Genomic DNA, 27,771 nt, shown 5'->3' with positions numbered 1-27,771 from the left:
CTTCTTCTCCTCCACATCATTTAATCTGTGTGTGTGTGTGTGTGTGTGTGTGTGTGGTGTGTGTGTGTGTGTGTGTGTGTTGGAGTATGTATGCATGCGTGTGTATCACAGTGCACTGAGGTCGTGGCAGGAGCGAGACTTCTGGCGGAGGATCTTGCTGCCCCGGTGGCGGCTCATCTCCCTGTAGCGCCCCCGATCGCGGTCCCGCTCTCGACCGTATGATACCAGCCCTGACAGGAAGCGCTTGGCCCGGCTGGTCAGGCTCTCCCTGCGGCCCGCCCCGGGGTCGCCGTCGGTCCAGCCGGGGCCCACGCAGTCGCCCCTTGCAGTCCGAACTGCGGCCTCCAACAGCTCGTTGGTACCGTGGTCCAGGGAGGCTGAGAGCTCCATGTAGAGGCAGTCGAACATCATGGCACTGGATTGGGCCTCTGGTGAGAGAGAGGAAGATGTTTGTGTGGCGCACATTTTATATAATTGAGGCTTCACACACTGGCAGTTGCAAATGGCAATTAGAGGCAGCAGTTTGAAATTTAAGGACATTGGATCATGAATCCAAACCATCCGCAATTTTTTAACGACCCAGCTGCTGTGTGATGTGTATCACCACCACAATACCTCTGGATTAACTGCTCACTCACACGTCTTTGGGAGACTCTATTAGAGTCTTTAGTGTTACATCTGTTGCCCCAAATTGTGACAAATGGAGACAATTTATAGCATCTTACTGCATGGAGAAGGGACACTCCACTCTGTTTAGAAGGCTTTTGAAATCTTGACTAATAACCATCACAGTGAAAGAGAAATAGTCATAAAGGGGGAAATGTTTTATTGGGATTGTGATTTCTTACAATGGATACTGCAAAAGGAGTCTGGTGGCTTTGAAGAGAGCATAGATAACGGCTTCAGCTCCCCGTAGGAAAGGGCTGTCTGACTGCAAGGTAAAGCAGTGAAAATATTCCAAATGTAGTGTACACTTACACAGATATATTTTTAGGTGGGCCTTTTTCTAGCTGGTGCCCCCGTCTACAGCAGGAAAAGGACACGTGACTAGACGTGTTGTTGATAAGACTCGTTATCTCAGCTCAAAGCTCCTGTGTGTCCCTGGTCAAACAAGCCTGGATGATAAGAAAAGCTAACAGATACAGATTGTTCTGCAACAAAAGGGGTTCACTGTCTGCTCAAATAGCTTCTTTTTTTTTCTCAATTATACTTCAGCTTTTGTTGATTGCCTCTGCCCTGCTCTCCCAGAGCCAGAATCTGAGCTCTTGAGCAGATGTGTACAGAAACAGCTTTTAAGGTGTATTACTGGTATTCATAATAACTGCACGAAACCTACACTGCGACACAAAATGAGTACAAAGTGTTGGCGGCTGAAAAATGTTGCTGCTATAGATGACTTTGTCAATTTTCACTGAAAAATCAACAGGAAAAAAAGACCCAGGTTGTAAAACCACAAAATGTTCCGGCACGGTTAGATACAACAATCATAACTCAAGGTTCTCTTTAAAACTTTTTTTTTTTTTTTTAAATCAGTCGATGGGGTTGTCATGGAGACAGATTTGTTGACAAAGGACAGAGCAAACGAGCTACAGAAAAACAGAAGCTGTTCCTGAAGATGACACTACTAAATAATCATGGCACATTAAATCTAAACCCTTGTTAGTATTCCTAACCATGGTCATTGCAATGTGACATGAACATAAATCATATAACACTAGTTTTACAATAAACTAAATTTTGATCTGGTTTAGAGTAATCGAGTCACAGCAGTGTCACGTAACAGTGGGTGAGGTGAGAGAGAAAAAAAGACAAATCCCAAACCAGGTCAACGGGACTTATCCTAATGAAGCTCAGCGTTAATTCTTTCAAGAAGACTTCTAAGCTTTCATTCTCTCTTTTTCTTAAACCGATCAGCTGGTTTGGAGCCCTCACTCTTCATTTAAACCAACCACAATTGGCCATTCATTTTATGTGCCAATCACATCATAGCATCCCTTCTTTAAACCTGTTCTTCTATCTGCTGCCGTCAGTTGTCATTTCAGGTAAATCGTGCAACCCTCCTCCTCCCTTTTCACCTCCAGTTATCGTCATCCATGGCACCCTAGGGCCCCCTCCAGAAGACCGCTCCTGTACTTCCATCTAGTCTTCAGGCTCTTTCCCCACCACTAGTGTCTACCCTCCATCGGGGGATATGCCTTCTCTTGGCTTCTCTACCTCTTATAACATTAGTTACATAGCAATGGAGTCTGATTGCCAAAGACTATGCGCATATCAATATCGTGGGATGTGTTGAATAAATATATATATTTTTTGCACATTTCAATTAAGTCTTTCCTCATTGAAATACCTACGACAGCTGATTGAATTAAACCAAATCTTTATAACCCGAAACTAAGGAAAGAGAGGAGAATTAGGAGAGGAACGATAAGTAGTAAGCATGAGAGGAGAGGAGAAGAGTGTAATAGAGAAGAGGAAACAATAAATTGATAAGAAATGAGATGAGACAAAGAGAGGAAAGTTGAGGAAACAACAGAAGCGACCAGAGGAGAGGAAATTAGGAGAGGGTCGAAAAGTAGGAAGCATGCAAGGAGAGGACTCAAGGAAATGGGAAGAGGACAGAAAATGAGGAAATTTTGGATCAGGAAATGAAAAGAGGAAACAATGAAAGGAGAAAAAACAGGAGGAGAGGAAAGGAAATGAGGAAACAGAAGTAAGTGGAGAAAAGGAAACGAGAAGAAAGGAAACAAATAAGGAGAAGAGAGGAAAGGAAATGAGGAGAGGAAAGAGGAGTAAGAAGCATGAGAGGAGTCATGATGAGAGAAGAGACCGGGAAATGAGGAAATTAGAGGAGAGGAGAGTAGGGAATAAGAGGAGATGAAACAATGAAGGGACACAAGGGAAGGGAAGGACAGAGGAAACAATGAAATAAATTGACGGAAACAAAAGTGGAGGGGAACGGGAAAATGAGATGAAACCAAGAGAAGAGAGGAAATAAGGAAACAGAAGGAAGGAGAGGACATAAGAGAAAACAAGTAAGGTGCTGGGAGGAAACAGAGTACAGAGAAGACAAGAAGAAGAGAGAAAATGTGGGAATAACAGAGGATAGCAGAGAAGATTAAACAAGGAGAGGAGAAGAAAGGAAACAAGGAACAAGGAGGGGAGAGAAGGAAACATGAGCGAAGAGGAGAGGAGTTGAAACAAGATAACAATATAGGAAATGAGAAAAGAACAGGACAGAGTGGAAACAAGGAAAGGAAATAAGGGGGGGAGGGTAGGAAACAAAAAAGTAGAGGACGAGATGAAAGGAGAGAGACAAGATAAAAAAAGTAATGCATGAAAAGAAAGTGTGACAACTAAAAGGAGAAGAGGAGGAAAAGGTCCCTACCTGTGTGCTGACAATGAGAAAGCAAACAACAAGTTATGGAGGAAGAGACAGACAGCATAAAGGGAGAGAGGCATTGAGCTAAATAAGAAGAAAGATGTGAGACGCAAAGACAGACGAAGAAGAGGCTGAAAGGAGAGGACAGGCAAGATGGCAGATCAAATGAACAAGCAGGAGGAGAGGAAGGAGACAGAAAGAGACAGAGCAGAGACAGGAAGAATGCCGACTAAGCGAAATGAGCCAGAGTGCATATTAATCAAAGCCCCGAGGAGCAGAGCCCCACCACAGCCATATTGAGCAAATGATAAATACGTCCCAAGTGTATCACTGTGTGTGTGTTACAGCTGGATAGAGATATGTAAGGGGGGGGGGGGGAGGATAGCAGAATAAAAGTGTCACTGAACATGCCATAAATAAACTTTATGACTTCAGCACTCTGCGCCCGGGGCCCGGCGGTTCCTTAAGGAGGATGTTAGCCGGGCAGGCCAGTCAGCTTCCTCAGTCAGGCTCACATATCAGAAGGACTAGATGCGGTCCATCCTTGTCAGGCGCCCCAGGAACAGAGGCGGAGCATTTCCATATCGCTGACCACGTCATTGCTCCTGTTTTTTTTTTTTTTTTAATTTAATTTATTTTTTATGAAGATAGAATATGCTGAGTATAGGCATCTCTCATTATTCATCCTTCACCTCCTTCCACTCATGTCATTAAGAAAACACCGAGGCAAGGACCGAACTTGAGTCGACAGCGATGTGCAGTCACCGATGCACACACATTTTACACTTGCTGCCTCTGTTTAAATAACACAACAAAGCAAACCAAACAGGATTTGACCCCAGACTGTGGTTTTCACACATTCCAGCGAAGAAACACACACTCACACACACAACACACATACACCTTTCTATTTTTATGTCTTTGTGAGAACGTTCGACTGACTGTATTCTTTCTCCACTGTCACCATTACAAGACTGAAGTTAATCCAAACGCATGGCCCAACTTGTCCTATACAACTAGCTTGAACCTTAAATCATACCGTTAATGAAACCTTAATCTCGTTAGAAGTCACAATCCTAAAACCGACTCCAGGCAGGATAACACTAAAAAATCAAAGGGTTAAAACAATAAGGACAATACAATTGATTTTTTAATTACAACTGCAGATTTCTTTCTCTAAATATACAGTATTTAAAATCTTAAAATTTGAAAAAAAAATCCTTTATGTTGAAACCACTAAATAGAAAAATATTGCAAACCCATTTGATTGCCTCCGTAACATATTATTTTGATCACGTTACATGGGCTCATGAAGCCTCCGTCACCACTCTGCTTCGGCCTTCACCAACTCCTGAGGAAAATTTCAGGGACTTCTCAGCTCCCTTTGTCAGCTACTCATTTACTTTGACTCTCTGCTGTTTTGTGATGCTGGTACACTTGGCTAGCCAAGCTTGTTGGCAGTGGTTTAATGTGGTGGTTTACTGAGCAGGGTCTCACTCATCCAGCCAATGTCTATCTACTGTTAAAGTACTCTCAAAGTGAAAGGGTATTGAGATGCAGAGATGAGGCTGGGCTCTCAGTGGGTTGACAAGCAATCTTTTGACATTACAGGGAGTCATTTGAATGGTCTAAATAAAATCTTGTGAGGAGTCATAATTTAAACTTCTTTTTTTACTGGAAATTTGAGTTGACCTTTGGTCACAGACAATTTCTGCAATTGCAGGTGAAAACATTTACCTTTAAAGCCTTTCAGGACCTGCAGCAGTTTAGAGGGGTCATTTAGCAATTTCTGAATAGCCATTATAAAGGGCAAAACTTTACAAAATGGGCAGGCCAGGATTATCTTCTTTAGAGTGCTACTGTACAGAATAACCTTTTTCATACCGGCAGGTCAAGATATTACCAAAAGGGGTTACATCACCTCAATGATGTATGGAAAAACCAATGCATTCATGTCACGCTAGCTATGCAGCCTCCCTTTATAAAAAAAAAAGTATCCTCAGTATGAAGGTCTAAAAACTCAGTGGTTCTTTCAAGGACAGCAAAACAATCCCCACTCTCCGCCAACACACACACATAATGCATTCCGTACACCTCTTTGAACCAAGACGCCTGTTACACACACACTATTCTCACACATTCCATTCCCTTCGTCACTCCTCTTCTCGTCCCCCTTATCTCAGTCCTTGCTATAAAACAGCCTCACAGACATCAGGCAGCAAGAAGATGGAGAGAAATGAAGCAGTGCGTCTGCATGTTCGCTGCACTCAAGTACATGCAGGCAGTTGTAGAAAGATACATAAAGATAGTAGGAGCAGCGGTGTCCTGTAAGAGGGAGATAATCCCAACAGAGATGTGCCATCTGGAAAAAACAAAACCAAGGACCTAAGGGACACAGAGAAATGGAGCCCCTCCAGAGGATTAGATAGGGAGGGATAGGGTCATGTTGGCAACAGCAGCAAAAGATGTGTTTTTATGTTTGATCATGTGACAGTAGATACATTTACAAACCAAATGTATGCTGTGATTACACACAAACTCCAAAGATGACCGTAAAGTTTAAATAATATATAAACTTTGGATGCAAGTCAAGGTTAAACTGTGCTGTCGGTCTGTGCTCCTTCGCAATACAGTCACTTTCTAAATGAAACATTAATGGAACCCAGACAGTGGGATGGTCTGCTAGAGCTACATGAAAGAAAATACTCATAAAGTCCATCAAAAGTATAACCTGCTCTTGGTCTGATCTTGGTCTGATTTTTAAGCATCACTAAATGGATTCAGCACAGCATTGTGTGTTTCTTCTTCAGTGATTTTCTTTTTTTGCCAAGACCTTGCTTCAGTGTATACACACCTATAAAATATTCATGCCCGTGGACTTTTTCATATTTTCTGTTATCACATTGAATCCCAGTGGATGGAATTAGAATTTCTTGACAATGATTTTACTGAAAAATACACCTCACACTCACAGACTTGTACCTAAATTGAATACAAAAATAAAACACAAAATAATCAACTGCATTAATTAATAAGGTCAATTTGGCAGCAGTTACAGCCTTTAGTCTACTGAATTCACTCATTTAGTGAATGTTTTCACGGATTAGTTTAGCAACTTAGCATGCTAAAATTTGCTTATTCGCACAAAGCACCGCTGAGGCTGATGGCATTGAGATTATTTGGTCATGAACAATTGAACATTTTGATCTGATGATGGTTTTAGATTAAAAGTCAGGGAATCATCATAGTGATTACAATTCATCCTGTGGGCACATGTCTGGACCAAATATGGCAATCCATTTAACAGTTGTTGAGACATTTAATTCAAAACCACATGTCAACCAGCTGTTGCAGTCGGAGATTATCAAAGGATTATTTTATGATTCATCTGAACAAAATTTCACGACAATCAATACAATATTTATTGAGATATTTCAATCTGGTCGGAGTGGTGGGCTGAGAGGCCATCTGACTAATAACCCCAATCCCTATTTCTAAGCAGATTTTCTATGATGTATACTGATGAAATTAATTCATTACTATCAAAAGGTTTTGCAAAAGATTTAAAATGTATTTTGGATTTTGCATGTCTACAACTGCGTATGCCCTTTGGTTGTGGTTTTAATGTAAGCCGTTACAGGTTCTACCACAACCTCACAAGTGTTTTTTTTTTTCTTCAATGTAATTTGTAAGCTTTGTAACTCATTTGGCAATGGCTTAAATGTAATGGACGTTCAATAATTACAAAAAGTTAAGTATTAAAACTTTAAATAGGAGTCAACGCAGTGTTAAATTTCTGAACAAAGAGTTAAAACAAGACTAATCAATTACTTTGTGTTTTATATTTGTTCCCAACTTTGGTCCATTTGTAGATTTGTTTTTCTCAAAAAGCCTAATTACACCCTGTATGTTTCAATGCAGTAAATCAAAAAACATTTAAAAAACATGGCGGTAAATATATTTTAAAGGTGCCCTGCCACACATATTTCATTACTTTGTGGTCTGTGGTAATGTCTGAAGTTCTACCATGGACTCTAACATTTTTTGTGTGGAAGAAATGCCTTGGTTACCTTGTTTCAAGCCATTCTAGCGTGGTATAGAAAGCCTGCACAAAGACTTTTGGCATTTTTGCCAGTTCTCATTCAAATGCAACAAGCTAAGCTGTTTGACTCTAGCCAATAAGAGCCTGGCTATCAGCTTCCTTTACCCAGCGCAACTGGGCGAGCTCATGAATAGTAATGAGCTCAGGCAACATGATGTCAGATAGACCAGCTGTTGTAATTGGCCTGTTTCTGAGCTTATTTCTTTTCAGTGGCTAGAGCTGACAGAGGAGGTAGCAGTTCATTTTCACATTCACAACATAACACAAACACATATGGACCTAACATGTTCAAAACTGTTAGGTCCAGTTTTTTTTGCAAGTAAAAACGGTTTTGTGTGGCACGGCACCTTTAAAGACATTCTTTATTTCTGTCACTTTACAACAATAATAGATTATATAGTTTTCTCCCCACAAGGAGTTTACCAACAGAGCATATCCCCTGGATCCCTGTAAACAGTGAGGAAATTGATTTGCTGATCAAAGATAGGTCCCAAGAGTCTTTCTAATGGAGAGACTGATGTCGGCTTGGAGGAAGATAAATGGTAAAATACCAGGGCAGAGACGAATGAGCCAAGACAGCAAAAGAGGGTAAAAGGAAGTGATAGATGAGCTACTGCACAAAGCACACTACCATTGTTCTCCAGGGGAAAATGTGTATGTGTGCCTAACTACACAAGTATCCACATATCTATTATAACCAGCAGAAAAAAAGCGTCAAGATCTACCAGATCACTATAATTACAAGACATTTTCCATTGTTGGATTTTCCATTCGGAGAGCTGCTTGAAAGGCATTAAAAAGAAGCGAACAAGCTTGAGAGTGCATTTCAAATTGTGTGTTTCCTCTTTTGCGTCATTCACCCAGCAGTCTGGCGTTTGTTCATCATTGCTGTGTCTAGTGCAGATGCAAACTAAGCGTTTCCTAAGCTCCCAGCCTTCCTTGGTTACTTTTGCTATGCCTGTCAAGCATTCTCTGCCTGTTCTCACACAGCACATTTGTTATGCAGTTTATAATGATACGTTTGCAGCTTTACCAGTAAAGATTTGTAGTCATTTTTGAATCAACAGGTCCTTTATATTAGACAAAGGAAGTCAAAAATTAGATTGTCATTTGTAGCTGCCAGCTGTTGATTTTGTCCGCTGAAATGACAACTGTTTACGGTTTAGACTGTAAACAGTAAGCAACTTAGCTGGACAAGCTAACATTTGTCGCCTGAGCAATCAAACACATTGTTTAATCCATTCTTTGCATTTATACCTGTGTTTTGGAAAGGCGAAAAGAATATGAATAAGGTTCAGAATAAGTTTTAGTACAGTGGGATCATGAGAGTTGTTGCTGATGAAAATGTATCTGACACGATTCAGGCAGAAAAATGTTCACGCACGAGTTAATGTATTAGAGTTTAATTCACGTTAACATTAAGTCACGTTTCTTCTTGTAAATGTAATTTTGTTATAACGAAAGAGCCTGAGTAATGTTGGCTAATATAACGTTTACTTGCTAGCTTACTATTAAATGAGTCGACTACCCATACTGTAGCTAATGTTCAGTGGTGAACTGATTCAATCGTGGAATAGTCCAGCATTGTTATCCTTAATTACACTAAAAATAACTTAATGAGAGTGTAATGTTGGCTATAATATACAACATAATTTTGTCTAGTACTTAAACTTTGTCAACTGTTACATTTACACACAAACAAAAGTAACTGAGTACTTCCCATCTCTACTAGATATGGTTGCTATGGTTGGACAATCGCTGTTTTGCGAAGAGGTAAAGACAGTGGAAAGGGCCAGTTGCAGTCATGTATGACAAGTTTACATTACAGACACTCTACTTACCCTCTGAGCTGATTTCACGGGAGCGGACAAGGTCGCTCTTGTTGCCCACCAGGATGATTGGTGTGTGTGGCTGGGACTCCCTGAGGAGGAGGCGGAGCTGGGCAGTGCGGTGGAAACTTCGCCTGTCAGTCACTGAAAAGACCAGGATACACACATCACACTGTAGAGTGGATAGGTCCTGGGGATACAAACACACACATGCACATTAATAAAACAACACCTCAGAGTAGCACATACTGCATAACAGAGCGGTCAGATGACAGCTGACTGGGTGTTGGATGTCAGGTAGCTACAGATTATGCAAGCTCATTTACATGCTACATCAACAAATTAACAGTTTGTCCTTGAACAAGATATTTAATGTCAGATTCCTTCTCCTTCTAAATCCTTGTTTTGTTGTGCTGGAGCTTATAAACACTGAAAGGACATCAATGTCAATGCCAGGCCGGCAGCACTCAAGTTTGTATCACTGTCCCATGAGAGAACGCAGAGGAGGCTTTGCTCAACCTGACTGTACACATGACACGCTTCACATTATACCTCCTGACCCTTTTAACAGTGACCACAAAACATCCAATCGGGGATTCCTGTCACAGAGGCTCAATTAGCCTGAGTGGTTCTTGCCAAAACAGCAGCCTTAAGCTGTCTATGACCATCTTTGTCCTCTCCCGCTTTCTCTCCCTGATTATGTGAGCCGCATTTACACAGTGGACTCAAGGTGGTTCACAGGTGTAATATAGGTCATGGCAAAGTTCTCAACTAAACTCCTTATATCCAGAATCCAGCATTCATGGCCAAATCCCTCCCAGCACATCATTTGTTGACCTGATTATTTATCAGTCACCTAATTTGGTAAGTGATAGTAGACGCAGGGAGGGACATTGCCATATGGCTCAGGGTGAAGTTAAATTAATTCCCTGTGGTTGGGAACTATGAAGTCAAATGCAATCCAATTTTAGATTTGAGTCTTAAGTCTGTGGTCATGAGGATTATGTGTGCACCATTTGTGTCACAGCCTAGCTTTTAATATGATTTACTGTCTTTTTTTTTTAGAATATGACCAAGAAACATCAACCCTATTATGTGGTTCCCCTTTAAACTGCACTAATAAATATTTGGGCAGAAACCTTGTATCTCCATATTTCATCATTGTTTGTTTTTTCATGAATGTACTAAAAAGGTCTGTGACTACATCTTGTAACTCCATTGGGTCCTTAAACTGTCAAACACAGCAGAGCGGAGGGTAAACAGTGACAAGGCAACTTTGTCTGATTTCGTCTAACTTCTTCTAACTTTACATGAGATGAATAGCTCAATAAAAATGTTTTCAAATTAGCATTTTTTCATGTGCTGAAAAGTAACGGTATTGGACAAACAAGGTTTCCGCCCAACAGCAACTATGTGTTATATGAAAGGCGTCCTCATAGTGACAAACCCATAAAGAAAGATTACAACCCAATTTCACAGTTCCCCTTATCTCCACAAAGCCTTTTACCATCCTATCAGCTCATTGTTTTGTTTTTATGGCTTGAAACTTTACTGTTTGTGTTTACTGCCCTCATCATCCATGCACTAGGCAGCCGTTTTCAGTGAAAGAAATAGCTGGTTAATTTTGTCCGGCATTTAGCTGCTAAAGAGACAGATATGTCCCTCTGGAGTTAGAGAAGACCAAAAATGTAAAATTATTTTGAATATCGGCAAAAAACATTACTCCAAATAAATACTTAAATTGTCTGCTGGATGGGTAAATAGGCAACTGTTTGCTTCCATGTAACTGTTGTGTTTACAGTGTGTTCTACTGCCAACACGCATCCAAAATATATCTACTACTGATTTCTAATCCCCTTAAAGCTAGAGTGTGGGACATTTACATAAAAATGAACGTTCGTGGGACATTTACATAAAAATGAACGTCCGTCACATTTAAGCCCTCGCCAAACGAGTCCACACAATGCTGATTAAGCCTATTGCTGCCAGGGAAAGCTTTCTGTATTTCTCAGTATACAGAGTTGTTATGGCTGGTGCCTGTGGCGACATTATGTCACTGGCACACCCAAAGCAAGGCGTTTAACGTTTAGCAGGAGAGACCATAGCGACCAAAGCTATGGAGAAAAATCCTCATTAGCGTCCAAGAAATGTTTCTGGAATGAAAGTCGGCAGAAGGACCATAGTACAAAAAAAAAGGGGAAGATGCGGCAGGCTTACCTGCAGGCATACATCATAAGCATACATTGACAGTGTGTGTGTATTTATTCTCACCACCAGAGGGAGGACACAAACGTTCTGTACTTCAACCAAGTATTTCTATTTACTGTTTATGGGGCAATACCGGAAAATAAAGCTTATATTACAGGTCTGCTTTTAACTTGGTCAATTTCTATTTGTTCTATTTGTGGCTTTAATCTATAACTTTCCATTTTAATATTTCTAAACACTACAAAAATCTGACCTGTAGAACTGCCAAGACAATTGCTGCATTTCAACTGGAAATAGGCCTCTAAAGCCATAAACTCTGGTGTAATCAATATGAAAACACATTATTCCCACCAGATAACCCAATCTGCGCGCTAGCTTTGGACTGCATTGTCTGTGTGTATGTGGGAGAACGTGGATGCCCTTGCCCTACATGGACAGCCCCGAAGGTTAACTCCTGCCCTCCAGAGAGTTTCAGACGCCTGAAAAATTCACTTTGTCTCAACGGACATGTAGTACCGGAACACACCCTGGAGCAGGAAATTCACAGGGAGCTCCTTGGCACTCTGTCAGTTTGACAGAGCACAGGAAAAGACAGGGAGCGGGGAATGGAGAAGGGCAGGGAGCCATTGGCATTGAAGGCTGCTCCACCACCTGTCACTGTCTGATTTAGGGCTGAGAATGAAGAATGGAAGCTACAAAACAGATAAAAAGAAAGAGAGAAAAAAACAGTGATTCTATTCAAATTCTATTCAAATATTTGTAAGCAAAGGAGTACAAACAGAGACCGGACATCAATTAGGAGTGTGATGGAGCACTTCAGAAGAAAAACTGTGACCAAGTCAATACACCTCTCTATCAAACGGAAGCAGAGCAACTCAGGACAGTGCCAACTCCCTCCCTCCCTCCCTCCCTCCCTCTCTCTCCTTCTTTCTCTCGACTAAGCAGCTCCTCTGTTCACAGAGAGCAGGCCATCTGTCAAATACCTACTACCCCCATACACACCAACATTCACAGACTAACACACAGAAAAAAAGGCAAGCCCACATAGAGTAAAATTCAAATCATATGCAAATACACACAGATGAGTGAGCATTCAGGAAAATACCAATCAAATCATCTTAACAACATAGACCACATGCAGCTGATCAGGCCATTTTTCCAGTAATATGGATGCTTTGGAGGTTTTGCTTGATTTGCATCATTCTGTACACCTTTCTAAACTATATGGCCAAACAAATGTGGACACATTCAGTCTACAGACGTATGTACTTTTTGACAGTGGCATAGACTGTATATATAAAGATGGACGGCTTGACAGCTCCCCAAAAGTGAAGCCAAAACATTTGAATCGCCCCTGGTAACTGGCTGCAGTATAGGTCATTAAACCTGCCTTTCCATTTTGAAGTGGGTGAGACTTGATTGGAAAAAGGGGACGTCATGTACTTCCATAAATCAGGATTTAGCAATATTTTAATCAAAGTGTGATGACAGTTAAAGCCTTGTTTGCTTGTTACCAGCCCAATGAATCAAATCAATCAAACCACACCCACACAGTCTGATGAAGCAGCGTTTTTGACTGTTAAAGCTTTAGTGCGTGACTTTTTAATATTGATGAACTATTGTTACATTCAAGCCACTGCCTAATGAGTAATTAAGACTATTCGCTCCAGACAACTCTCTTTGTATTTCTTAGTATGGCTATGTTTAGAAAATTGTGATTTGGAGGAGGAGGTGTGGGGGTAGGGCTGCACAATTAATCGAATTTTAATCGCGATCACGATTTTGAGTTCCCACGATCAAATTTGCGTGATCGAGCGATTTTTTTTTTTTAAGCGTCATTTCATAGAACGCTCCGGGTTTTTTGCAAAGCCAATCTACCGCTACTTACCGCTCATGAGCCAGTCAGAGTAGTTCACTGCACCCCGTGCATCTTAGCTTCAAGATGTAGACAGTCCCAGAGGACAGAGTAACGGGAGGAAAAATCAACAGATAGCAGTCGGTTATACGTCGGTATCAAGGTTTACCAGTTTGCCAGTAAACGCAACATTTGTTTGCTCATTCGCAGTTATAAATAGCCTATGTGAAAATAAAATTTGTTTTGGCTAAAAACAAATAATCGTGAAAATAATCGCGATCAAAATTTTGATCAAAATAATCGTGATTATCATTTTGGCCATAATCGTGCAGCCCTAGGTGGGGGTGGTGCCCGATTACGGAAGGCTTATATCATGTGGATGCATGTGGATGCCTTGTTGTCATTACTTTTTTTGAATTTCTCATGAGGGAGACAGAAACTAGGCGCTATAGCTTTAAACTAATCATACACAGCATGACAACCCGGTCTCACACCAGTTCATGAAATGATCACGTTATTTTGATTTATTGATTTTTATACAGGTCACGATTTTCTCGTTTATTTCGTGTACGATTTTTGAACGTGACCATTTCACGAACTGCCATGACACTGGGCTGCTTTGGGGGACGTAACAAGCAATGGGGAAATGAAACATCACGCGAACGGGACGGTTGTGGTTAAGAAGAGAAAAACACGGAAAGGAACTGCAACACGCGGGACGCGATCCCCGGTCTCCGGGGTGAAACATGAACAACAAAAATCAAAATCAAAATTCGTAATCAACACGACGTGACCATTTCCCAAACTGCCATGAGACTGGGCTGAGCATAATACTTAACAATGTTTTTTCCCTCAAACTTTAAATGTCATTGTTACACAATAAGCAGGGAATTTTCATTATCATGGAAAAAACTGAAGATTTAAAACAGCATACATGGATATTTCAACAGTGTGCTTCCAGATTTGAGACAACAGTTTGGGCAAGGCCCCTTCCTGTTTCAACATAAAGAAATTATTTTGAGTTGTTTTGTGGAAGAACTTGACTGGTCTGCCCAGAACCCTGACTTCATGGCTGAAGGGAAGCAAATCTCAACGGCGAGGTTTGAAAATCTGGTGGAATGTCTTCCCAGAAGATGGGAGGCATATTAATTATCATAGTTATATGTGCAACAATCCCATATGGTTGTAATGTTCATGTGTCCTCATTTGGTTTCATGTCTAGTGATCTATTACTTCAGTATGTATAAACTCAGATTTTGATTTTCTCCACATACTTAGATAATTACACAGCTATAAGTTCACAACTGTTTTGTATTCAAAGGTACTATCATAATATGCTGGCTCTATATTGAAATTATGAATAAATAATGGTGGGCGACTGTTGCTTTGGGCTGTATCCTGCTGTGTCTCTGCCAAATGGCTTGCATTGTTCACTGTGTATTACTATCCATCTCACTGATAGATGAACTAGTGCTATAATGTTAAGGCCATAACGTAACACAAAAACCATAACGTAAACAAGAATTTTTAATAAGAATCCCTTAAAAGGGTAGTAGTAGCTCAGTCCCCTGATGGGCACTGCCGGAGTACCCTTGAGCACTGAGCCCCCAACTGCTCCGGGTGCCATCCAGTGAGGCATCCCCCTCGTTCTGACATGTCTACATACAAAATGCATGCGTCACGTGTATGGGTCCTGTTGGTGCATGTGTGTATTTGGGCCTGTGTGTGACTATATATCAACAGAGTGAAAGAAAAGTGAATTTCCCCTTGTTGGATTAATAAAGTATCCATCACATTATTATTCAATTTGCTCATTAAAGAATTGTAGCGGTGTGTATTGTGCATGAAAATGGCAACACTCTTCAGAAATTACCATACATAATATTCATCACTTCTGTACTGCAATGTCTGTTACTTATTGTCTTAAATATAACGTCATAAGGATATATTTGCAAGAAGCTCTAATCAGCTGATTATATACCATGCAGATGTATACTGGTGGAGCACTTCTCACCACTGCTGTAGCTTCTCCCTCTTTTTAAACACAGTCCACTTGGGCAATCAATCAGGCCGTCAAACACCAAGATAAATAAAAGACAGGCTTCACGGATGAGGCTTTCTTTTTTTCTTTCTATTTTTAAAGATTTAAAGACGATAAAGGGGAGAGAGAGGGGGAACGACATGCAGCAAAGGGCAGCAGAACAGAATCAAACCCACGACCAATGCCTCGAGGACTTAAGCCTCTGTATATGGACGCACACTCTTCCAGGTGAGCGACCCAGGTGCCCACAAATGAGGCTTTCTAAGAATTCATTTTTACACAACTTCCTGTTTCTGGGGCAGATATGGAGATACAAAAAAACACATCAACCTGACAGAAAGCATGGTCTCCAACCCTGCTTTTATCAGTGCAACATACAGAAATGAGCTTTCTTTTTGAAAGGGAAATTTATCATGGTTTGTGCAGGCTTAATGTGCAGTGAGATGCTGCAGCTGAGTTTCTCAAAGCTATCAATGGAGCTGCCGTTGAAAAACATCCATTACCATATCACTAAACTGGCATTTCTATGTTTCCCAAGATCTTTATACGCACAGAAACTAAGGACATTATACCCACATACATTAACATGCACTCAAAAACTCAATGCTCACACAAACATGCTAGAGTCAGGCACTACATCAGTAACCATTAGCATTCAGGACAATGAATCACTTATCAGGCATCATTTGCATAACATGCTGTGGCTCTGCAAGCTCTCTATTCTAATCTATTATTTCTTCCGGTGGTAAAAACAAGGCTGAAAACACATTATCTGGCCATATTTTGAGAGAGTGCATGAGCATGTGGGGTGTATGTGTGCGTGCGTGCGTTCCGCATTATACAACATGCTCTCTGCTTGGGTCACAGAACCTAAACTATTCCAGTCTAATGGCTCCCAAGCATTTTGTTTTGCAGAACAAGATACATGAGCAAAGCAGCTTACTGCTTTTACATGGAAACAAAAGTTCAAACACATCCCCACCTGCTTGCATAAACATCCACAGGGTGAGCACAGATAAATACATAGACGCTAATGCCAACATTTAGCTTTTTCAGAAGCAAACACGTGATTTGTGCACATCTTCTTCTTTGGCTTGTGTTCCATCTGTCTGCCGGGGCAAAATGAAAGATCAGGTGGATCAGTAAAGATGCATAAGCACTGCATAAGCCGAGCACCAGTGACCACAATGACCACATCTTTACCGAACGCAACAGACATCACAGCACAGACATGGTGCAACATGCAGACTTTTGCATTCGATGACCACCAACTAGCTCTCTCTCTCTCTCTCTCTCTCTCACAAACAAACACGCACGCACCACACGCACACACACACACACACACACACACACACACACACACAGGAGGGTGGTGTAGTGAGTGTCCCGGCATGACCCAGATTTGGGGTTCATTTAATATGACGGCATGTGGAGCCTCCACCCTGCTGAAGTGTTCATTAGCAAATCCCTAAATCCCTACTGGTTACAGGGATGCTGTTGTAGTTGACCTCTGACCCCCCTATGGGGGGGGGATAAACAGGGATTTACCTCCAGGACACAAGTATTGCATTAAGTTATTTACATGTTGTGCAGGTTTGCAGTATTTTATGTCCTTGCATCCCTATTAAGTGACTTAGGCTAAAGTAGCTGAATAAATCATGTAATGCTGAGCAATCATGTTTCCAGAGTACGATACGGTATATTTATATACAGTGAATTTGTTTTAGACTTCAAGCTGCACACATAAATATGATGTTCACGATTGGCTTGCACACAATAAAGCTTTTATTGAATGTCAATTGTACAGAACATGCTGCGATTTATTGGTAAGTTAACTATGTTAGTTGTCATGACACTGACGCAGATAAAAATGTTAAGTTGAGAGTCATGTTTGATCTTGTTTAAACTTGATGAAAATATACAGCTGGTTATGCAGGGCAACGGGGATAGGACCCAAACACAGGCTGAGGAGGCAGCAGAATGAATTCAGAGAACGAAAAGGGTTAGTTAAAATCACAGGACTGATGAGGGAACTGGGGACAGGTGAGCAGGTGGGTGGGGAAAGCCAGGCTGATGAGAAAAGTGGGAACAGGTGTGAAGATGGGTGGGGCAATCAGCTGGTGGGAAAAAGAGGGAGGGCATCTGGTAGACGGATGGCAAATAGCAATGAAGGGGCTTGGGGAGTGGGTTATGTGGCTGCTGAGGAGGAACAGAGAGAAAAACTGTGACAGAAAAACATTAGCATTAGTTGCCATATTTGTGTCAATTTAAACTCATGCTAATGGTTGTTAGCAGAAAGTAATGTCAATAAGTTACAGTGGCTGCTTTAGAGATAAGGCCAATTAAAGCAAAAATAAAAGTATGTGTAGCTATGTTAAATAAATCCGCATTCTAGAAATTACACTAGCTAGTTTTTTCTATACTGTCGTGCATGTGAAAGCCTTGTGTGCTTTACTGTCGGAACTTAAAGGATGTAGCTTAATTATTGTATGTGCCCCAATTATCCTAAATAATCTGCCAATCGTCTATTCAGAAAACATAGACTAAAGACAATTTCTGTGAGTTCTCAGCTGTGCAATCAACCTGATCTAGAAAACTCCATTTAAAATGTTGAGTGGATTTTTATATATATCCTTTCAATGCAATGCAGCATGTAGCTGCTTTTCCATTTCTTGATTTTATTTCACACAAGTAGTCTGCACAAATAAATTGAGCAGTGACTACTGCAAACAGAACGGTTAAGATGTAATAGTTTATTTGGTTTACGGCAAAAAAATTAACAACTGTTAGTAGTCCAGAATGACATTCATAAGGCTGTAAAACAGCAAAAGAGGAAAGAAAAAATGTCCAGGGAAGGAACCCCCTGAGACAATGCCAAAATCTGTCACTGTTCCAAGAACTAGATGGTGGAACAACGTCTTTCTTCCCTCCTAATCGGGCAAAAGAATGTGGTCAAGCAGCAATTATCTTCTTCCAAATTACATCCTGGACTTTTTCTCTAATTTGCTTTAACAGAATAAACGATCCTGTCCTCCGGGGGCAGCAGCAAATTCTCCTCACTACACGCTGATAAACACACATACGTATTCATCACTGGCCTACATTTTTACAGGCCTCAGGCTGCACAATTTAGTTGTCTTTGATAAATATCTTCATTTCAAGCTATCAAATAATATAAACTCCTAAATTGGCTCAAGCTCAGAATAAAGTGACAGACAATAAGACAGATAAACACACATTACAGATAAAGGGTGACAGGGCCCCTCTGGTCCTCAGCAACCTCAATCTCCCACTTGGTTCCTTACATACAGGAACCCAGGCTTGTCTTAGAGATACATTACACAACCAATGTCAGTCTAAAAGCAGCATGGGCCGGCTAGGTCAAGGCCAAGTGTGCCAGTGTTCTATTTTGAGCACATGGATGACTTATTTAAACCATCCAACCCCCGTGACGTCAACAACATCCCAGCGTCTGGCTGAGCAAACTCTCAGTCTTCTGTGCATGTGTATGCTGGTGTTTTACACATTTGACCATGCCTATGCTGCATGTGCACGTAATATATATATGTATACATACATACATATATATACACAAGTATGTGTGTGTGTGTGTGTTTCTACACTCAGAGTAATCTCTACCTGCTGTATGCTGTGCACCGCTCCCTGCACTGCAGTTGGGAAAATGCAGCTTCAGCTAGACCTTCATGTGTCAATCAGCTGTGAGCCGAGCCAAGAAAGCACTCACACTCGGGGAACAATCCTCGAGTGTGAGTGTAACCCCCAATTTCCACCGGATGCGTAACGGCTGCGGATCGGCTCCGCTGTGTGACAGCTCTGTGCTCCGCCGTCCGTCAATACCCACCACGTCCGGATTTGTTGTCTATTTTATTTTGAAAATTAACCAGATGATTTATTTTGTTTTTTTGTTTCGACTTCCTGTCCCACACTAGCTGCCGTGTCCCGGCAAAAATAGAAGCTCAGCGTATTTGCTCCGGAGGGCTGTGGATCACCGGAGCTGGGACGGAGTCGGGACGCAGCTGTTCCGCAGTCTGTGGAAATACACACATTGACTTTAATGAAAACCTAATGACTCTGCCGGTGTTCCGGAGCGGATCCACAGCAGTTACGCATCCGGTTGAAATTGGGGGTAACACTTTTTCATCTTTATTGCAAGGGAATGATGAGGCGCTGATCGGCCTGGACGGAGAACATAAGAAGCCCCACAGCCAACGGTGTCAACAGTGTCAGTGTCAACATGCTGACTGTTCTAACATTACCTTATGCAGGAGTGAGTGATTAAGTCATCCCTGGATGTGCATACGTGAGAGTGTATATGTGTGTGTGTCTTTGCTCGTTGCTATAGCAACTTCGTAGACTGTGGTGCACCATGGAGAACACTTGCAGCACTGCTTCTTGGGACTGGCGGTTGATGCTGTGCCTTTGCGAGGCCAAAACACGCGTTAGGCAGCTGGACAACATCTGTCGGCAGGCCTGACTCTGTGTGTGCAGGTTTGTATGTGTCTTTTATCTATGGCCATGACCACAAGAAAAGCACAAAATCATGAGTATATATTGGCGCATGATTTGGAACGCTGTCCAGTCCTCTCTGCCTCTCCCCACTGCTGACAGCCCTGGAGTTATTCCAATTTTCCCGCTGGCCTGGGACTGTTGCTTCAGCCTTAATGCCCTGACTCGTATTAACACGCACAGAATAACAAATTTAATTAACTCTCGTCAAGATGTAACCATGGCAGAAAAGGGCCAGCGGAGAAAGGCGAGCGAGCGCCACAACAAAAGAAATTAAAAGAGCAAGTGGACAGTGAGATTTGGTGATGATGACAGCTGCAGGAAGGAAGGGCAACAAAATTGGGGGCGAGTAAGGGAGGAGAGAGCAAAGTGATGAAATGATCTGGCTCCTAGCGAAGTTCCCTGAGGACAAATGTTGCTGTGTGTGAATAATTAAACCTAAAGGGGAGAGCCCCTGAACGCCGAGTGGACATCTGGCTTAGTATGCATTAGGGACGATCGACCCTCCACACAAATTAGCTTGCATCATATTATTAATAGACATTTATGACTGCATGCATTTTGATTTCCTCAGCATGATGAGGAGCTTTTTGACAAGATGTTATTGTTCCCCACAGCTGCCTGCTGCAGCTCAAGTTTATCCTGCTCAAAACCCATCGCCACAGGGTCGTATTAACTCACTCACACAGTTCCGCTCAAAAGGTTGATGATGCACAGTGGCAGCAAATTTAGCCCTCGCCCCCCCCAAAAAAAGAAATGTGTTAACTGTACATTTGAATTGAAACAAGGTTAACAAAAGAGTGATTTCCACTTTTCTGAATGAGAACTTCAAAAGGTACAGTACAGGAAACCGCTGCAGGATTAGGCCCTACCTTTACAGTGTAGCATACACTTCTACACTATACACTACACATAAAAGCTAAAGTATGTGCACATTCGCTCAAATACACACAAATAATTTTCCCATCGCAGTGATTGAACAAATGCTTTTTTTCCATTCCATGTGAACAAGCAATAAATGTCAAACCAGTGAATGGAGGAGGAAATCGCACAAGATAAAGAAGACAGAGGGACTGAGGTGGGAAGCTGACAGTAACATACCTGTTTCCAGTTGTCGAAAACTATGACTTTGCTGTCCTCCTCGTCGACTGTCACTGAGCTCTCGTAGCCCTCACCTGCAAGCAAATACAAATTTCACACAAATCAGCACACAGTGTAATGATAAACACCACACTGCCATAAAATAAAAGCAGCACTAAAGTATTTAAATACAAAAATATGACAGGATGCATAGTGGAGGCTAACCAAATTATAATAATATTAAAGCAACATTAGAGAACTTTTCCCGCTTCAGGCCGCCTACAGGTTGGAAGAGGAGTTGTCCATTACATTACATTACGCAAATTTGCCAGATCGGATAGCGGATCTGTACAGCAGTTTGAGTGAACTGGACATTGTAATGTAATGGACAATTCCGCTTCCAACCTGTAAGGGGACTGAAGTGGGAAAAGTTCTCTAGTGGTGCTTTAACTAAAGTGAAATGTCAGTGGTCTAAATTGCTGCTACTGAAAAAGTGAATCTAGGTCTTAGCAAATGTCCTTGACCTAATCAAGACACCTTAAATCAGTTTCATGTAGATGTTTAAATTGGGTTATGTGGCCACCTGACATATTTGGGAAGTGTTACTGCATCCCATTTCAGGCAACTGCTCCTTCTCTTTATGACATTCTTATATTGAGATTTCTGTCGTCCAATTTAAAGAATATAACTGGTGAGGTTCATTTTCATCATTGTTAACAAATTCCATGGAAAAGAAATCCCACACTTTTCCCTACCCTATCTGTGACACTCACCTCAAAGCCTGATTGTTCCTACTGAACATAGGAATCTTTGAAAAAGATGGGCAATTATTTTTATCACTCAAAAAGACACATTCATTTTCTAAAAAAAGCTGGACACTGTAGTTTGTTGCAAAGGTTACTCAAACAGAAGTAAATTATAAATTTGTTGGGGACTATTTTCAGCAGCAGATTAATATACGTTCAGGGAGTGGGAGAGTGTACGTTTTTAAGGCAGCAGAAACCCGTATATGGGAACAACTCAAAAAAGATTTCAGTAGCCATGTTTGTCTTAATGAAGGGAAATGTCGCCCAGTGCAATGGTGTAGCTCAGTGACATGCTTTATGATGTACCAGGCTTTTAACTACACAGATAATACTTTAGTTTAATAGGATCAAAGTGTTGTTTGTTGTGGCGATTTGGGATTTGTTGACAATAAAAAAATATAAATAGACTTAGAAAATGCTTCTATTAGCTGCATTTTACAGGCTAAATACAAAGAAAATCTATAATTACAAAGTAAAAAAGGTAAGACTTATAAATGGGTGTTGACCATTTAACACTATCGGTACACACCTAGAAAATACACCACCTATAATTGCATGGCAGCTTTTAAAATACACATAACCTAAAATAGCTTGGAATAGCTTGGAAAATCCACTCTAATGAATGACATGAAGCACCCTGGAGTTTCTAGTGTTAATAAGGTCTTGATGTCTTTTACTAGTAATTACTTGGTGAAGACAAGCATTGATTGGCGAGGTGGTAACCCATCCACAGAGCTCATATGTTGCAAGAACATCTAGTAAAAAATAACTAATAAACGTGTCAATTAAACAGGTGTTGATTTGTGTGTTTTTAACATTTGAAATTTTGACATGTAGCGCATAGAATGATTTTACATAGAAATGTGTACAGGCTCCTTGGATGTCCATTTATGATGCATGCATCCAAATGTACTACATGGGCAATAATAAATACTGTATGGTTTGAGTCAGGCGCAAGTCAGCTTTATGCATTAAGGAGCGCAAGGCTATGTTCACGCTGCCTCAGTGCTCAACTCAAATGTATTGCTCGGATCCGATAATATTTGTTAAATGTGACCAATATCAGATTCCAGCATGAACTGGTTACAGTCCTAACTTGCATGCGCTAAAGAACAATAACAAATACACACGCAGCCGGCTGTTGTACAGAAGTAAATGGAGGCCACTGAAGTGAGCCTTTACAGTTCCATTTATACAGTAATTTTTTGGCAGTGGAAGCCAGAATTTGTGAGCAGACGATAACAAGGACATCAAGAGAGAGAGACAACGTTTAATTATGGCGTTTTGTGGAGCAATGGCTACTACTCATGTACAGAGATGAGTGTGGATGCATGGAATAATGGCGTAAATGACTGCGGCCAGCGCAGAATCGTGACAAATGTCGATCGAGGCCAGGGAAACGTAAAAGTTGCATGAATTTCAATATGACTGTTCAGAATGAGGTCGCATAGCAAAATATCAGACCTGGCTGTATCTGATTTAGGACCACATGTGGAAGTGTCCCACATCAGAATTAAAAAGATCTGATCCTGAGTGATTTGTGCCGTTCACACTGACAGATCTGAGTCATATACGAGCAAAAAAATCTGATATGAGCCAATTTGCCCACAGTCTGAACGTAGCCTTCGCTGGGACACTGACTCATTGATTGACTGTTTGAAAACCAGGGCTGACTATCCTCTCTGTTGCAGTAAGCTGTATGAAAGACAGACCTAGTGACTGACAAAGGGCCAAAGCAAGGCTGTTTCTAGGAGCTTATAAGGCAGGGTTGGTAACTCTTTCCAATACACACTTTTTTTATATATTGTTTGAAATGGTGAAATGGCCTGTACACCTCGACAGCAATATATAACTTATGGGAAAAAGATATGTCATCTGTAGCTGCTGTAATCCTGTAAAAACACTTCACAATAAGTGTCTAACTTAAGCTTTAAAAAGTAAATCCTTAAGACTGATTTTAAAAGGTTTGTCAGTCAGAACACAGGTGCACATACACACAAAAGCACACAATCCCTATCCAAGTTTTTACCACATGCTTGTGTCTCAGAGTCTATAGAGAGGGATCTGTCCGACTGTCCGGTCAGAGATAAGGCAAGCGACGTCTTGCCCACGCCATTCTGTCCCAGTAGCACTATCCTCAATGCCCCACCGTGGTTGTGGTAAGTTGACTGGGCGGCTGTTGATTGGCTGAAGCACTCATCCTGAGGCACCGCTGTGTCACTGATAGGCAATGTGGCAGGCTCTATGTTGGGGATCCAATCACAGTCCTCTGACACGGCCTCTTCCCTCCGCAGCTGGTGTTTGAGAGGCAGGGGTGTACTTCCACGCCGGAGGGGGGGCGCCGTGGTGAGAAACATTTTATACTAGAATGAAATTGAGAGATAACAAAAAGACGTGTAGAACGGAGCACAGCAGTTAGAAATAGTCCAAGAGGTCCAAACAGGCTGCAGATTTACCTGTAACACTGTCTATTTTGGTAAATTACTGAAGAATGGGGGAAGGGTGTTTCCACTGGGTGTGCCTATGTGTGGAAGGGAGAGGTGGTGATAACAGTGGAGGTGAGTCAGACAAGTGGAAGTGAGAGAGAAAGAGAGAGAGAGAGAGAGAGAGAGAGAGAGAGGCTGAAGGAAAATGCACAGCTTTTCAAAGGGAAACCTATGAGCGGAGTGAGCAGGTGGGGGGTGGGACAAGGGGTGGTGAGAAGAGGGAGACAGAAGATGGGGGGGAGCTGCCGCTAAAAAGAGTAAAGATAAAAAGATGCTAAAAGACAGCAGGTTGATGAGGACACACAGAGAGGAGGAGAGAAAGAAAATGAATCACAAGGGAAGGACAGAGGAAAAGAGGCTGCAGCTGTCTGCAATGAGGGTATAAGGGCTCTATAAGGGGGCTCTCTACTGTACATGGTGTACTAAAATGGGTCAAAAACTTAAAGTCTTTATCTACATATCTACCTAGTCATTTAAAAAAAGGAAAACAGTCAGCGGTTTACTCCGGAACAATAGTTTTGCTGAGAAGAGTGTGTGTTGGGATAAGTTTGTGTATGCATGTGCCTAATAGAGTGTGCGTTTTGCAGCCAAGGGTCAACGATGGAAGACCTTCATCAATATTAATACAGCAATTAACTCCACTCCAGCAGCACCCCTGGGCTTCTGTGGCCAAGCGTCTGCCTGTGGCAGAGTTAAGTACTGTATTGGCGCTTAATGAAAGGTTATTGACAAAATAACAACATATTAGAATCAAATGCATTGCAATTCAGCACCGCCACAGAGGAATGTCTCACAAATTACTATAAACTCAATAAACACTTCGCTGACAGTGTCAACAAAAACTAGAGTTCATAGGGTTTACACAGTGAAGTTCAGTTTATCTCAGAGCTGTATTGGATTGCATTAGATTCTTTGATTGTACAGGTGTACCTAATAAATGGTTAACTAAGCATTTATTAAGCAAATTCATTTTGTACTTTTGCTTTGTTTCCATAACATCCTTTAAATACTGCATAAGGAAAGAAAATCATTTCCAACATTAACATTGAATTAAATATAAAAGGCAGCCCTGAAAAAGAATATGAGTTACATTTTAAACTTACAGAAAGAAGAAATGTATGTGGTGTACTGCAATATAGCATGGTGGGATGTGTAATGTATTGTTGTTTACAATAGTTTAGTAGTATTTTTACATTTTTTTTATTTTTATAGTATAGCACAATATTATTATTTTTCATCCATACAGTTGGGGTGTGGCTGCTTGTTAACACAGATGCTTGCTCTCTTTCTCTCTCTCACACTCACACACGTGCAGACCCACGCACACATGCACACGCGCGCACACACACACACACACCACACGGCCATGCTTAATTGATTAGCTCATTCAATAAACCTAATTGAGCTACCCGTGTGTGTGTGTGTGTGTGTTATTGTCTGCAGCTCTCAGGGGAGCTGTACACGTAGAAACTGTAAACTCTGACAGCAGGCTGGAGTCAGTGTGTCAAGGGTTAATCTCCTTCTCTAGCCAGGCTGTCAAGAAACTAGGGCAAACAACAGTGCACAATACAAAATTAATACTGCAGTCAATGTTTTTTTTCTTCCATTGTTACTGCCCAATTACACTGTCTGCTGCTTCTTTACCAGCAACCTGGTTATGTCTGCTGTACATTCATTCTTCCAAACCATGTTTACTGTTAGTCTAGGGCTCAGTAAAATACAATTTGGAGCATCTATGAAGGAATCTATGGAATAAATGGTCCACCAAGAGTGAGACAGGCTACAGAATATAGTGCGTGAAAGACATGTCAATATAAAGTCACTATTGTCTAGCACAGAGGCATGCTGGAATAAGATTCTGTACTGATATTCAAAAAGTGAGTAAAGATGAAAAAATGCTCAACATTTCAAACTGAATTCCCACACAGATAGTGTGATAATGTGATATCCTCTAAGGTGCACATTAGAGTGTGTGCGTGCGTACGTACCCTACCTGGTGTGTGTCCGTGTAGTCTGTGCTATTGTGCAGAGCGCACGAGGTGGGATTAGAGAAGGTGGAAAGTATGTGTCGCCTCACCTGGTCAGCCATGGTCATCAACAAGAATTCTCTTAATGGAACAAGTGCTGTAGTAGCAACCGCCTCCGCCGCCCGGTTCAGGTCATCCGTGCAGGGCGAATCAGACCCGGCATCACATTCACAGCGGCGGTAACACACGGTGCACAAAAGAGACGAGCCACATCTCATTTACCATGATGTTATTCTTTCCACACCGGCGCGTAAAATCCTCCTCTGGTGTGTTGAAAAGGGAGGTGCGGCGCATAGAACCCTGGGATAGGTAGTAGTATTAGGCTGGACAGGAGGCTAAAGAGGTTACACCTGCGGTTTTGTTTGGAATAAGAAGCGAGTTCTTATGGGAAGAAGAAAGAAAGAAAGCTATCAGCACAATAACACATCCCGCCTTGTCCTTATGGCGTCCCAACGACCAGCAGAGACTGCGCTTCCCTCCCCACCTACAGTTAACCTGCATATCTCTCTCTCTCTCTCCCTCTCTCGGTCTCTCCCCCCCCCCTCTCTCTCTCGCGCTCTCTCTCACTCTCTCTTGCATAGTGAGTACTGGGGGCCGCGTCTTGAGTGAGTGTAAGACAAACGCCGGTTTGTGCTTGTCCCCGTGCATTTCTTTCAGGTTTAACCGTAGAGAATCCGTTGTTGTCGCTGTGAGCTGAAGCGGCCGCCAGAAGGAGGCAGAGGGACGGACCTTGGAGGTGTCCGTGAACGTTTGTAGGCCTACAGAGGACCGAGGTTTTATTGTGCTCCCACCTCAAAAGGACCAGAATACGTTTTCATTGTTAAATGGATTTAAAAAGGCAGTCCATCGAGATAATACATGAATGGCAGTTTACTTGTCACGACTCACTTGTAAAAACAGTTGTTGGATTTAAGGAGCTGAGTCAGTCTATAGTCAGAACAAAATAACCTTGGTGATATCAGTTCAGGTTATACTGGATTGGCCTTGCGTTTTACGTCAAAATCAGAAATAAATATGTTCCTCTTACCTGTAGTGCTATATATCAATCTAGATTGTTTTGGTGCTAGTTACCCAGTGTTGAAGAAAGTAGACGTAGCTAGAGATGTACCTTCTCTCCAATGTAATTGAACTAGACGGCCCTCTGCTCGTGGTGCATTAACGTTAGCACCAAAAACAAAACAAAATTTAAAAACTCAACCGCAATGTTTCTTTTCAGAAGTTATGACCTACAGATAATCAACAGACCTGGTTGTGAGCAGTTTCAAGTAGGAATTAATTTTCTTTTTAACGAACTAACACCCTCCAACCGTATCACCGTGTAGATAGAAGCATACTCGTGTACGACATTGCTAGCTTGTGGAGATTAGCCTAATAGTAACCTGATACTGCTAGCTAACCTGAGCTAGCTAACCTTACAACTTAGGTGGGCAG

The 27,771-nt window shown here is 41.6% G+C and overlaps 1 protein-coding gene across 1 annotated transcript; it reads right to left on the bottom strand.

The window, feature by feature from the left end:
* On the bottom strand, positions 1-26,814 carry rem2 (RAS (RAD and GEM)-like GTP binding 2). The gene is made up of 5 exons (XM_032532211.1): positions 26,391-26,814; positions 23,857-24,190; positions 21,043-21,116; positions 9,323-9,500; positions 1-428 (listed from the first exon to the last, which is right to left on the bottom strand). Exons 1-5 carry the CDS (start codon positions 26,556-26,558, stop codon positions 106-108), a joined length of 1,077 nt encoding a protein of 358 aa, XP_032388102.1. The 5' UTR covers positions 26,559-26,814; the 3' UTR covers positions 1-105.
* Positions 26,815-27,771: the final 957 nt, after the last annotated feature.

This window comes from Etheostoma spectabile, chromosome 12 (assembly GCF_008692095.1).
Source record: "Etheostoma spectabile isolate EspeVRDwgs_2016 chromosome 12, UIUC_Espe_1.0, whole genome shotgun sequence".
Lineage (NCBI taxonomy): Eukaryota > Metazoa > Chordata > Actinopteri > Perciformes > Percidae > Etheostoma > Etheostoma spectabile.
This window is presented reverse-complemented; position numbering and strand designations above follow the sequence as displayed.